This window comes from Vigna umbellata, chromosome 4 (assembly GCF_029865625.1).
Source record: "Vigna umbellata cultivar VRB3 chromosome 4, Vumbellata_1.0, whole genome shotgun sequence".
In the NCBI taxonomy this organism is placed as follows: domain Eukaryota; kingdom Viridiplantae; phylum Streptophyta; class Magnoliopsida; order Fabales; family Fabaceae; genus Vigna; species Vigna umbellata.
This window is the reverse complement of record NC_142168.1, coordinates 45849604-45864222: the sequence shown is the minus strand read 5'-3', so window position 1 is coordinate 45864222 and position 14619 is coordinate 45849604. Positions and strand designations below refer to the sequence as shown.

Genomic DNA, 14619 nt, shown 5'->3' with positions numbered 1-14619 from the left:
CATTAACACATAAAACATTAAAAAGTTAATAACAAATAGAAAATATTTAATAACAAAAAATTAACTACAAAAAAAAAATAACATCTACAAAAATTAACTAATGAATCATAAATAACAAAAAATATTAAAAACGAAATAATAAAAAAATAAAAACATATTGATTAATAATTAAATATTACAATTTTTATATAAACAAATAAAAAACATAAAAATATTAAACAAATAAAAAAGAAACATAATATATATCAAAACATAAATTAACTAAAACTACATAAAATAACACAAAAACATATCACAAGCGGAATTGGAAGTGCGCTAAAAAAATTAGCGAAGTTTGAAGTGCGCCAAACATTAACCAAACTTCGAAGTGCAGTTGAGGCCTTCTGAACTTAGGAATGCGGCAAGACCTAACCGGCGTTCGAACGTCGATGCTCCCTTAACCGTAGTTCCAATCTCGGTTAAGGGTGCTTACGATTATAACTACTAACCTCGAATGCCTTTCAAATGTCTTTCCCCACCTTTCTCGTCCACGAACCACACCACACAGCACGCGGCCACCACTGACGTCCAGATCATAATGACCACTAGTGTATCACCACAGCACTTCACCACAGCACTTCAGAAGACAAGCTCTCACAAAAAAAACTCAACAGTGAAGAAATGAACAGTAAAGAAATAATTAGCGAAGGGGGTGCATGCAGGGTTTATAAAAATAACGATTTATTAAAGGTAGTTGGTTGTTGGAATTAAACCAAAATCATTAAACCATCATTATAGTTATAGAGTTTAATAAATGAAGGGTAAACAAGTCTAATGGAAGGTGCAGGATGAAATGGGTGAGGTGCAGGGTGAAACACTCTTCTCATATACTTATGCAAAACTTGAGCTTCCACCATGTAACAAAAGAGATGGCTTCAAGGGAAACATTTTCATTATTTTTCTCTCACAACGTCTTCTTCTTGGATATAGTGATTTTAATCATATTTTTTTGCTTTATTGATTTACACAAATATAAAAAAGAGAGTATACAAGCATCAAAGTACTTTTTTGTACATACATTAAATGTTTTGAACATTGATAAATATTAAATAATGTATTGTGTCTAAAATATTTTATCATTTGTCATTTCATTAATAAATACATCATTTAGTAAAACATATAACAAATATAACCATCAGAAGGTATAAACATAATGTATTTTTAGAGACTAAAACATTTAGCAATCATTTATCCGATAATGTTTTCTTTAAAGAGCTTTATTTAATATAATATAATATTAAATACAAATGTCTATTAACCTTAATATTGTATAAAAAAGGTTTAATACATCATTTGGTCTCTACTTTTGGGGTTTGGTTCAAACTGATTCTACCTTTTAAAAAGTTCAGTAAGGTCTCATATTTCGTTAAAAAATGTTCAATAAGATCCTTTTGACTCACGGCGTTAAAAACATAACAGTGCAAATGTCACCGTGGCCGAAACTGAGTGATATGTGCAGTTAGATGAATACGTGGCAATGTGAAGTGCAATGACTTGGTGGAAATGGATAAAGTTTAATTTATTGGATAAAATAAAAGGGTTGGTTAAGGTTAGTGCAAGTTGTTCCCTTTTTTTAGCAAAGTGGTTGTGGGTAGATAGAAATGACTTCTTTCCAAGATTGTTCTTCTTGTTCCAATACAGGGTGGGAAAGAAATTCGTATTCCTCAAATGATGGTGGTTGGAGGGGAGGTGGGATAATCCCTCGTTGCAAATGTGGTGATTTTGCTGTAAGCAAAGTGGCGAGAACTCTACATAATGCTGGCAGACAATTTTGGGGATGTCGTCATTATAAGATTTTATGAATACCCTTGTCACTTTATTTGGAATTTATTTCTTCATACATTGATGAGTTAAAACCAATTTTGGTGGCTTATTTGGTGAATAACAGGGTAACTTCTTCAAGTGGTGTAATGAAGAAAAGATTGATTAAAGAGATGGTGAAATTGTTAGAGAAAGGATAAAATTGTTAGTTGGAGTTGTGTGTTGTTATTGCGGTGAACATTGTGACAATGTGGGTCTGTTTAGGTTAATGTTCGTAGGTGGGTCAATGTTTACATTAAGGTCTAGGTCAATGTTTATGTTCATGTAATATGAAGGTGAAGCTCAATGTTTACGTTCAGATGTAGGTGTTCATGTAATGTGAAGAAGGTAAAGCTCAATGTTTACGTTCAGGTGTTTATATGTAATGTTAAATTTAGTTTCCCCTTTGGTCAAAAAATGTGCAATGTGGTCCCTTTTTCAATTTAAAACTGTGTACTTTGGTCCCAAATGGATATCAACAAAAAACACATGAAAGATATCTGGCTTAGTTTCCACCATTAGTTTCCACCTCCAGTCCACCATCTTTGTCCACCTCCACTCTACCATCCACCTCCTCTCCACCATTACTTTTCACCTCCACCCCACCCTCTTTTTTCACCTCAAACCCTAATCCCCAAATCCAACAACAAGAACATCAAGTAAGTAGGCTAGGGTTAGCAACACTTACCTCACGTACATACGCTCTTACAAGACCAGTTTCACCATATTGTTAAACCCAAAAATCGCGATAGAATTCTTAGATAAAGGTAATTTGATTTAACCCATTTCGTTAAACTTAGCTAACGTCATTATATTTTTTTTAAATTTACACATTCAAATATATCATATGTACTACGTATTACAAAAATTTTACACGTCATTCAGTTTTGGCCATAGAGACAACTGCACCGTTATGATTTTAACGTCGTAAGCCAAAAAGACCATTTTGAACATTTTTTAACGAAATATGATACCTAACTGAACTCTTTTAAAACGTAGGATGACTTTGAACAAAAACCCGAAACTAAAGATTAAATGATGTATTGAACCTATAAAAAATATTAATGATGATTTTTTAAAATTTATTTAAACATGTAAAAAGCATTATTTATACTCTTGCTTAAAGAGTTATAAAATATTTTTTCATTCGACAATTTATTTTCTACACGATTTTGTCTTAATAAAAAAAATATATTTTCTTGTGTAATAAATACATGCTTATCATAATTCTATCATAATTCTAATCCTCTTACATCTTTGTATTTCTTTTCCGTATGAATAACTTATGAAATGAAAAACTATTGATAAAACTTTAAAATGTCAACCTAACGCAAACACGACTTCAATAAAAACATGTAAATCTTAATTTCAGAAATCATTAATAGAGAAAGAGCACGTAGATGTATTTTACTTATATATCACAGACAGCACAAGCAATATCTTTTATATAATAGGAATATTTTGATAAATAACATGCAGTGAAAAAAATATGTTAAGTACATTATTTCTAAAAAGAATATTCTCGAAATAAAATCCTTAAAAACACGGTCAACCTTAAAAACTTAATAACCATATTCTTTGTAAGTTGAATAATACTAGTTCTGAGAAACGACCCATTTGGACAAATCTCCACCTATCCATCAAGGAGAAAAAAAAAATATATAACGAACTTCTAAAATTAAGATCAGTTTACACAATCTTATTTGTTAAAAATATCTCTTCTCTATCTTCTTTATTTTTAACTTGGTGGTACGCAATTTTAGCTTCTAAAAAGACTTCTCCATTTTGCTTATTTTTCGTTCCAATAAAAGACAGTGGAAGTGAAATTTTCCCATACAGACCCAAAACTAAATTCTCAATAACAAATTTATTAAAGCATGTCATAAGGCCTATTTACCAAACTGGCACCAATACTATTGAAGCGGAGCCATAAATGAAAAACCAAAACCTTGGCGTAAAATTCTTATTATATTCAATACTTGACTGAAGGCGATGCTTTTGATTCTGCAAAACTAGCAAAGATCTAAGCCGGACATATTTAACCGCTCAACCCACAGTAGGAAAAAATTTCGAATGAGGGATAAGATACGCCAATGGCTACATCATTACAAACATTACTGCTGTCAAAAGGTAAACAACGGCACTGAACCAAATTAAATATCATTCTCAATAATCAATAATGTATGAGATAGAATCAAATGGTTTCACTTATCGAGGAGGTGGAGGAGGAGGTGGAGGCAGGTTCGATTTTGCGAATCCCACCCATGCAACAATGCCAACTGCCAGAATTATCCATCCAAATACGTCATACTTCAGATCACTGCTCTTCTTTTTCTTCTGCGTCTGACAAAGAGAACCACAAATAGGTGATAAAACTCATACAAAGCATAAGACATGCTTACTGCTATTTGTCTTGTTTGGGTTGGACTTGGCTCTTGGACTCTCCAAATAAAATGCATATCCAATCTATCTCAAAGCATGTATATACTGATTAGGTAACTAAGATCTATACAAATTCAATTTGGTGCACTAATGGTAAAACCTATGAGCCCTTCCTACTTCACTAGAAGAATCAAACTTAACGTAGAAAAGTGAACATTTAGAACCATCAACTTGCAAATTTGATTCAACAAACTCCTTTATTTCACTGCATCGGCAATCCTTGATTTTGTCCTCCGTCAGACAACAGTAAATTAATGGAAAGATAATTTGAAGGTAAATTAAACCTCAGAAAAATCAATTCATTAACAAATTGCGAAAAATATATATTAGTTGTTCATAAAAGGTCGAGAACTATACAAAAAAACAAAAAACTCATACAATATCACAAGGTTAACGCAGGGAAACAAGACAGAAATATTACCTTTGTAGCCGAAGATGTAGAAGATCCAGCTGTTGCTGCCTGCTGCTGCTGACCCAATCCATGCTGACGAATTTCTAGATAAAGCTCAGGAGCCTGGAAAGAAAGGCATTAGTAATTTGACACAGAAGCCAATCTCAGAACAAGTTGATGAAACTTTTTCTATTTAAATAAAAGAGAAAGTTTATTCTAGAAAGAAAGAATACAAATGAGGCAGTGGATAAGGTACCACCATCCATAAAAAGCAAGGAACAGATCAACTTTAAAGAATAGCCAATTGTGGCATCAATCTTTTGTGAAGGGGGACCCTTTTGTGAAGACAAAAACTTTGGAATAGAGATCTTCCTCTCATTTTCCATTCTTTGCATTGAATTCAACAAAACCAAGCTTTTCTTTCCCATTTCAGTATTAGTTCCTAACAACTCTCCTCAAAAACTAGATCAGTATATGTGTTTTTCCACATTCAATTTATACATACTCTTTAGCAATGGCTTTCTCCAATCATAGTTTCCGCAAAAATCATTATAATTAGAAAGTGACACAATAGCGTCCTCCATTCACCATGACAAGAACACTCGGTTCTCCCTCCTCTCACTTTTTGAGGCACTGTGGGAGTGCTTTTCTGATTGACAACTATGATAACAATTAATTAAAATTTCAATAAGAAAAACTCAATCCATCTAGACAAAAAATTTATTGTCAAACATCACACTGTATAGAAGTTAAAAATTATTTGACTTCGAATAGTCTCAGAATAGTCAGGACAAAATGGCAGGGCAGGGAAGAGCTGGGAAGGGTGGAGCAGGGAGATCAAAAAGCTTCACACATTGTTGGCTTTATAAAATTAGGTTACTAAGGACACAACCTGGATAAAAGATGGAACCAGGAGATGCCAGATTTATGCTCATCACAGACCGTACAAATCTAGTAAAATTTTGTCATGACTCTTCCAAAACAATTGTGATCCAAACTTTCTCAATCAGATAAAAATAACATGAATAGAATCAAATTCATTAAGATGTGTGTATTGACAATCTACAAATCAAGACAATCGCAAACTTTCAGCCATAAATATAGATATCAGAGGCTTTACAATAAAAAATTGGAAATCACGATATCTGCCTTAATTATCTCAAACCCATACACAAAAGTGACAACAAAATTGAACAAACTGCAACAACCGTTTCTATATTCCAAACACAAATCATAAGTCAAAGGAGTCATTTAACCAATTTGACGGTACAAAACCGATATAATACAAAACATACCTTAGCCGCCACTTCCAATGATTTAAGGTAAAGTTCATTTGAAGGATCCTACATAAGACAAAAGTTCTATTAGAAATTATTTCAACTGAGACAAACGTAAAATACATCCCACGATGCATCTCTGATGAGACTGCCATTGACACTGAATAAAACAATTGTACCTCATCAACAGCTTGTCGAAAGTACTGAGCTGCCTTGTCAAAATAAACCTTTGCCTCCTCCTGATCTGGATTTAAAAATGCCATCGAGGTGTGAGCATTTCCAAGGCACCAAAGGGTGTCATGCTTCTTGGGATTCACCTCAAGCGCCTCCTCCAGCTTCGAAATAGCCTCTGCTCAAAAACAGAACGCAAACAAAAATTCAAAATCATAAGCACACAATTACTTACCATATCAGTATATGCTCCATTTAAAATCTTCAAAATAAAAAACTAAAAAGTCCCTACTTTGGAAATTTCATGTCCAAACAAATGTAGGGCGTACTTGTTATATTCTATGTACTTTAAAAATATAATTGTTGGCAGAATTTATGTTTCTTGAGAATTATAAAATATTAAAATAAAATATTAGGGATTTCAAAATATCTCTTGATTTTTATCAGATTTTAAATTCTTTAAGATTATTTGAAAAGCTGAACCGCATGAAAATCATTTTCTTAAAAAAAAGTGATAATCGGCCCTAAATTGACCAAAAAAAATTTAAGTAGAATAAGAAAATTAGCAGTACCTTGGGTCATTTTCTTCGACTCAGGAAAGTTCTGAAACTGAGACAATTCTAATAAAGCTCCACCCCATCGTGTTAAGTTCTGTAGAGAAAAATGGAAAAAACGAATCATTTTTAGAAAAATTGCAGAACATTTTTCCCAATCTAGCACGCAACGACCAATTCATATGAAAATAAACCCAGAAAATGATAAAAACAAAAATTAACAGATTAATTGGGATGATAATCTAAATAGAGTAGCCATGAGCCAATCCTTTGAGAGAAACATTCGGAGTTCGAAGGAAACGACGAATCTAAAATAAAATAAAATAAAACATAGAAAGGAAAAAGATATACGAACGTCGGCATCTATAGGGTTCTTGATGTATTCGGCTTCTGCAGCCTTACGAGCGTGGTCGAAGAACAAGAGGCGATCAAACTCACCCTGTTGCAAATCCATGGCAGCTTGAGAGCAACAGATACTTTGGGAGCTTTGTCTCGCTTTTAGGGTTTTGGGTTTTAGAATGGAAATCTGCAGCTGCTCTTATGAGGGCAGAGTAGCTGCTAATGACCTACGTGGAGACCTGAAATTGCCCTCTCTTTCCTCAATTTTAGATAAATATGATATTTGTTTGATGTCAATGAATAATCAATAAATATATTCAAATTGAGGTAACACAAAAACTCCAAGTCTTTTTACCCTCTCGTAACACTGTAAAAGATGTCACAAAAATATTTACGAAATAAAATATACTGAAAAAAAACACCTAAACAACTTTAGTGGCTGTTTCACCATGGAACTATTTGTGTGCCATAGTTCAGATTATTTTTTTCTTTTTCAGAAATAAACCCAAATAAATAAACAAATTTTTGAATAGCTCCACGTTTTATTTTATTAAACTACACGTCTATATCATGTAAGCTCGGAATATGGATTTTTTATTTAAAATAGTGTTGTTTAATTGAACATTACCAAAATGAATATTTTTTTTAAAAAGTTATCATCAGGGGTAAAACGTATTTATATGCTATTTATCATTAAGTTGTTAATACAATATTATTTTAGAATTTTTCATCGATACAATTTTGATTTCAGGATGATAAAAATATTTGTATTAGGAGATATTTGTGAATGAAATCTGGACAATAAATAAATACTTCAAACGAGTATTTACAAATAGAAAATAATGAAACATTTAATACTAATTTATAATTAGGTAAGATATGAATATTATATTACTCACATTATTCTTAAAAAATTAAAATTTAATTTATATTTTATTAGGTTAAATTTAATTAAAAATAAATTTAATTTATATTTAATTTAATTTACATTTTTTGTAATTTTATTCTAGATTTATTTTAAAAATTTATAAATTATCTTTTTAAAAATCTATGTGGGAATGCATTTTTTAAAGGCCAAAATCAATATGTGAAAATGATTTTAATATATCAAAAAAAAATTTAATCGATTCATTTGGACTAACAAGACTTTAGACAACTTGAATATGATTTCAAAATTAAAATAGACTTAAAACAAGCAGGTTTCATTTAACAAAATGATAACAAAAACTCAAGAAATCATGAAAACTTAAACACAAACAAATGGTTCAAAGATGAACAACGAATAGACCCAATCAAAAGGAAAGTAATCACTACAACACAAGACAAGAAAAGAATAAAGCATATAACAACACGAAATTGAAGAAACAGAGGAGAATATGAACTTACCTCTTGAATTGTGTCTAACCATGGCTCTAGATACCACATTATGAGTTCATCTTCAAGTAATAGTCCGTGTGCATGACTTCAATAGAGATTGGAAAAGTGTGGTGCGAAAGCAAGGAGTAGAAGAGGAGAAGTGGTTCGACGAGATGATGAATAGAAGGTCTCTCAAGAGAGGTTAGGTCAACTCTAAGTAAGGAGGCTAGAGAAAACCTATAAAGGAACTCTAACCTAAGGTGATTCACAAAGATAAAGTTTAGAGTCATCTCAACATAGTAACTTTGCTACACTTATTAATAGTGTTTACAAGGTCTAGACTCCTTTATTTATAAAAGGAAAGCTAGTGTCTCCAAAAAGAGAGGGAAATTTTGAGTCTACAAATTGAATTTTGGAGCCAAAAAGAGGCATGACACAAGTGTGATTTGCTACATAAGCAAGTCATACCTTCCATGCTTGTAGGCACACAAAGGAGATCATTAACCCTAACTTGCTCTCCAAGTTAGTGCACCAAATTAGGGTTAATGTATCTCATTATCTCAAGCCCCACTCCTTCTAGGCTCAAACTTCATTCTAGGACCAAAACCATTAAAGCCCAAATACGTTACCCAAAGAAAACCCTATACTACTAGGCATATAATACAAAACCCAAAATTAAACCTACTCTGATATATTTAAACAATGTGGCCCCTAAGATAGTAGCTTAGGTCCTCTCAATAGTTGAGGCCTACTCTTATTGTCTGCACTTGGCCAAGGCTAGGGCATTTATCATCACTTTCATCGTCATATCATACGTAGTGAGGGGATAACTCTCCTATCTTAGCTAGGATCATGACATCAGTACCATATACTAAGTTGAAGTGTGTCTCCTTGGTAAAGGATTGAGGAGTGCACCTAAATTTCCATAACACTTCTAATAGGTCCTTTAACCATCTTCCTTTGGCCAAGTCTAACCTCTTCTTCAACTCTACCAAAATGACGGTATTCATGATTTCACCCTACCCATTTGACTAAGGATGTTCCATAGAACTTGTAATGTGCTTAATCTTGAAATTGGTATGAATTTCCTTTTGTTATCGGTGATAATGATGTTAGGTACTCCATACCAAGATACTACGTTCTTCCATATAAATTTCTGCACTTACTGGGCAGTAAGTTTCGCTAAAGGTTCTGCCTCAATCCACTTAGTAAAGTAGTAAATGTCGACTAGTAAGAACTTCACTTGACCCTTACTTGAAGTGAAGGGGGTCTTATGATATTCATTCCCTACTTTGCAAAGGGTCATGGAGAAAAAATGTGGTGTAGTTGTTCCTGCTTAGCATGAATAAGGTTACCATGTTTTTGACTTGGTATGCACTTCTTTACATATTCGGTGTAGTCTACCTCTAAAGTCAACCAAAAAGTAGCATGGCTACAACACTCGTGTTGCCATTGTTTTTTCCCTAGAGTGATATCTACAAATGTCTTTCGTGTAACTCCTCAATTTGGCCTATTCTAGAGTAACACATTTTAGCAATGTCCGACAATATCCTCTTTTGAATAACTCGTCACCAACTTTACTTGCTTATCCTTTCTCTTCACTCTCGAGTAACTCCCCACTTTTTAGGTACTTAATAATTGGCGTCATCTAAGTCTGTTCTACCTCCACGACCATACACCTTTTTGTTTAAGTGGATGGTGATGAAAGAACTTGTTGAAGCAACAACTTATATCTCCCTTTATTGGTACTTGCCAACTTTGACAGGACATTGATAACGTATGTCCACTTTTGATTTGTATATGATGGAGTAGGTGGATACTTGACATAGGTAATCTGCACAGAGTAGAGTAGATATGCATGCAAACAAATGTGTCTTTTTTCTTATCATTTTTGTTGTTTTTAAATGTTGAGTATTTAATGCATGTTCGGAACAACAAACTGTTTTTCACAATTTTTTCGTTCAGACAAGATTTGATCATTTAAGCATTTGAATAAGATATCAAGTAGTTTATAAAGTTTTCATAATTGGATGAAAGAAATCGTTTGGCACAAGGTATCATATATCCTATGTAAAGCTTTTACTAAAAGTGCTTCTTTAAGTTATCTTTGTTTCGTTCAAAAGCGTGTTTAGCAGGATGTCTCTCAAAACAAATTTTTGACTCATCATTTAACACTTTTAGCGTATCTTGCAAAAACAGCTTTTGATATTTTATCTATCAGGACATATAGAGAGCTCGTTTGAACATTGCTTAGCAATGTATAACAAGAATCGTTTCACAAAACTCTCATATGACATATAAACACGTTTGTAGTAAAATCGTTTGATGGTGCGTCTACTAAGACTTTTCTTTAGAAATACTTTATATTTCATATATGGCTTTTTCAAAACAAGTTTCTCATTCAATAATTTTATCTTTAGAGAGACAATACTCTTTCAAGTACTCATTTTGTTTATCGTTGTTTGTTAAACTTCAAAATATATGAAAATGTTTAAACATTTCAGTCTTATAGACAATTTAGTCTTAACATAAGTTTTGTGAACATACAAAAGAAAAAACTAAATTTTGAAACATCCGAGCAAGTGTCTTTAATTTTCAAGTCAACACAAAAATAACTAAAAAATATAATTACGTGGACCAATAAGGAAGCTGTTATAATATGTTATTATTATATTGCAAAACGTTGATTTAGAACGTAGATATTTTATTGCAACGCTCAACAATTTAATAAGCAATGATCAGAAAAACTTTAAGTACTCCAACGTTAAGTCTTTTTTGCTTTTATTGTCTTTTATTTCTTTTATTCTTTCCTAGCTCTATAAATAGAGAGCTCTTCCCCCATTCCAAGACACACCAAATTCAGTCTTTCTCATTCTCATCTCTTCTTAGTTTCATTATCTTTTCCTCTTCAAAAATTATTCTGAGTTATTTTTTATACTCTTTTTAGAGATCCTTGCTAGTTCTGAGATGCTCAGAGATATTCTGGGAAGTTTCTTGTTGTATCTTGGGGGACTTATGCAATACACCGCGAATAAGTCCTTAAGGACAGTGAATCTACACGTCTTAGGAAATTTTGTTCGTGTTTTTGTCAGCTTTTATCCAACAATCTTAAGGACTTATGACTGACATCAACAATTCAATCTCGGAGGATCAAAACCTTGTTTTCAGAACTCATACGGTATTTGCGAAACTCAGAACTTCTAGAGGCTGCCAAGGTGCTCGCAGCAATGGTGGCTTTTGATCGCATTTGTAGGGACCACGAATGAGGATGAAAAAGAGGGAGACGAGGTGACAACTTGGTGTTCGTTGAAGTTAGGATGATGAACCCTAATTTTCATGTGTCGTGCCTTTGCAATGTTTGAGGAAAGGTGGAGAAGATTTTCTCTCCAGAGAATGAAAAAGAAATAAGAAGACAAGGTACTTGAGTAATTTTTCAAATACTTTACCTACAGATGAGAGAAGCTTAACTAGGTATTTTCTCGTTTACCAATCTTATTCATGATTATAAGATAAGAGCAATAATTACAATTATGAGTAATGGTGATGGAGGTTTTGGTATGGCGTTTCTGGCTTTGGAGTAGTGTCAATAGTTAAGGTAATAGTGATAGAATGAATAAGTATTATTTTTCTACAAGATGGTTTGTTCTTATTTTAAATGATGGATATTTGTTACTTATTTTAAAATTTATATCATTACTTGCAATATGAGGTAAAATTGCTGAACATACTTATGTGAACTACTTGGTTGTTATAGCGGTCCAGATTATGGTTAAGGAATATTTTTTTTGGTAATTTGTATAATGTTATTCGAATGACTAAATGTAGTCTAATTTGGTTTGAGTGTGTTCATGGAATATTTGTTAGGCTGTGAATGTTAGTGAACATCCTTGTATTGAAGTGCATATATATATTTACCTGGTTGTCCAAATATAAATATTGGAATGGGTACATGTGGGTTGTGAATTGATGTGGTAGAAAGTAGTAAATATGTCATTTTGTATGTGAATGACATGTTAATTTCTAGTACATGCAATGAGATTATCGCTAGAACTAAATTATTTTTAGGATCAAATTTTGAAATGAAAGACATGGGTGAAACTAATGTGATTTTATGTATTAGAATCATAAGGAAGGGAGATAGTATATTACTATCCCAAGAACAATACGTTGAGAAACTTTTTAAGAAGTTTGGGTTTTATTTCCTAAAACCAGTGAGTATCCCTTATGATGCTAATTCTAAATTAATGAAAAATAGAGAAGAATCATTATATCAGTCTTAGTATGCCCAGATAATTGGGAGCTTACTACACTTGATGAGCTTTTCTAAGACCTGATATTGCTTATGCAGTAGGTAGACTGAGTAGGTACACTCAATGTCCAAATTAAGAACATTGGGACGCACTTGCTAGGATTATGAGATACTTAAGAGGTTCAATGGATTATGCCATTGAATATAGTGGATTTCCTGTTGTACTAGAAGGGTATAGTGATGCAGATTGGATCTTTGATTCAGATGAGACAAAATCCACTAGTAGTTATGTATTCACACTTGGGGGTGGTGCGTTTACATGGAGATCAGCCATGCAAACAATTATTGCAAGATCAACAATGAAATCTGAGTTTGTTGCTCTTGAGATGGCTAGTAATGAGGCTGAGTGATTGAAAAACTTCTTAGCAAACATTCCACTAGGAATGAAACCAACCCCATCCGTGTCAATACACTGTGATTGCCAATCAGCAATAACTATAGCTAAAAACAAGAATTACAATGGAAAGAATAGACATATATAATTGAGACACAATTTTGTGAAGCAGTTGCTAAAGAGTGGAACTATTTCCATTGATTATGTGAAGTTAGAACGGAATCTAGCAGATCCTCTAACAAAACCCCTAGGAAGACAAATGATATTAGAAACATCAAGGGGAATGAGACTTACGCCACTTGCAAACAAACAAGTGATGGTAACCCAACCTTTGTGATTGGAGATCCCACGAATAAGGTTCATATGGGTAAAAACAAGTCACTTGTTAGTTATTATAGCACTAATTTGATTTTAAATCAAATATGTTCATTCCTATGGTGTGTGTAAGTGCTAGAGACTGCATTATTGAGAGGTTAAACTTTGTAATTAATCAAAGTTCAAATCCTTTACAGGTGGTGTATGATTTGTAGCATACACTTTACGAAATCACCTATATGAGTGTCGAGTGGGGCCGCTTACATGAGATCTTGGCATGATCTCTAGAGCACTCATGAATATCAAGCACGCGCATGGCCTAGTAAGCGCAATACAACGATAACAACAAGGATTGTGGGGGTGTATTGTGATTGATAAACCTCTAACACACGTCAAGTGTCTTTGGTTCGTATAGCTTGTTATACCAACTACACTATGTGTTAAGTATCTCATACTAAGATTGGTTCATATAGCTTGCTATACCAGCTCTTATGCATGACAACCTATGAGACCCAGAATAAAAGTTTCTTATCTTTTCTTTCAACTTTCTTTTGCAATATGTGGGGGATTGTTATAATATGTTATTATATTGCAAAACGTTGATTTGGAACGTTTGTTAGAACGTTGATATTTTATTGCAACGTTCAACAATTTAATAAGCAACAATAAAAAAAACTTTAAGTGCTCCAACGATAAGTGTTTTTGCTTTTATTGTCTTTTATTTCTTTTATTCTTTCCTAACTTTATAAATAGAGAGCTCTTCCCCCATTCCAAGACACACCAAATTCAGTCTTTCTCATTCTCCTCTCTTCTTAGTTTCATTCTCTTTTCCTCTTCTAAAATTATTCTGGGTTATTTTTCATACTCTTTTCAGATATCTTTGCTAGTTCTGAAATCCTCAGAGATATTCTGGAAAGTTCCTGTTGTATCTTGGATAACTTACACAATACACCGCAAATAAGTCCTTAAGGACATTGAATCTACACGTCTTAGGAAATTTTGTTCGTGTTTCTGTCAGCTTTTATCCAACAGAAGCAACACGTAACAATGTCAAAATGTTGTTTAAAATTGGGTGTCAATATATCGTTTTCATATATATATATATATATATATATATATATATATATATATATATATATAATATTTTCTTTAAACAAGAAAAAAACACATATTAGAAGATAGGATTTTTCATTGCCCTTTTATTAAAAGAGAAAAAAAAATATATTATGGAAACTAAAGTATAGAGTTGTACTGAGATACATTACATTAATGATACCGGGACACTAAATAAC

At 32.7% G+C, this 14619-nt stretch overlaps 1 protein-coding gene across 1 annotated transcript; it reads right to left on the bottom strand.

Annotated features, from left to right (window-relative positions):
- Positions 1–3769: 3769 nt before the first annotated feature.
- Positions 3770–7277, bottom strand: LOC124845079 (mitochondrial import receptor subunit TOM20-like). The gene is made up of 6 exons (XM_047322118.2): positions 7030–7277; positions 6693–6771; positions 6129–6298; positions 5968–6015; positions 4703–4795; positions 3770–4182 (listed from the first exon to the last, which is right to left on the bottom strand). Exons 1-6 carry the CDS (start codon positions 7126–7128, stop codon positions 4048–4050), a joined length of 624 nt encoding a protein of 207 aa, XP_047178074.2. The 5' UTR covers positions 7129–7277; the 3' UTR covers positions 3770–4047.
- Between the last annotated feature and the right edge of the window lie 7342 nt (positions 7278–14619).

Coding starts and splice junctions, on each gene's coding strand:
- LOC124845079 (XM_047322118.2), bottom strand. CDS start 7,128: ATGGATTTGCAACAGGGTGAGTTTGATCGCCTCTTGTTCTTCGACCAC. Junction 6,772..7,029: donor AGAACCCTATAGATGCCGAC/GTTCGTATATCT, acceptor TTTTCTCTACAG/AACTTAACACGATGGGGTGG. Junction 4,183..4,702: donor CTACATCTTCGGCTACAAAG/GTAATATTTCTG, acceptor TCTCTTTGTCAG/ACGCAGAAGAAAAAGAAGAG.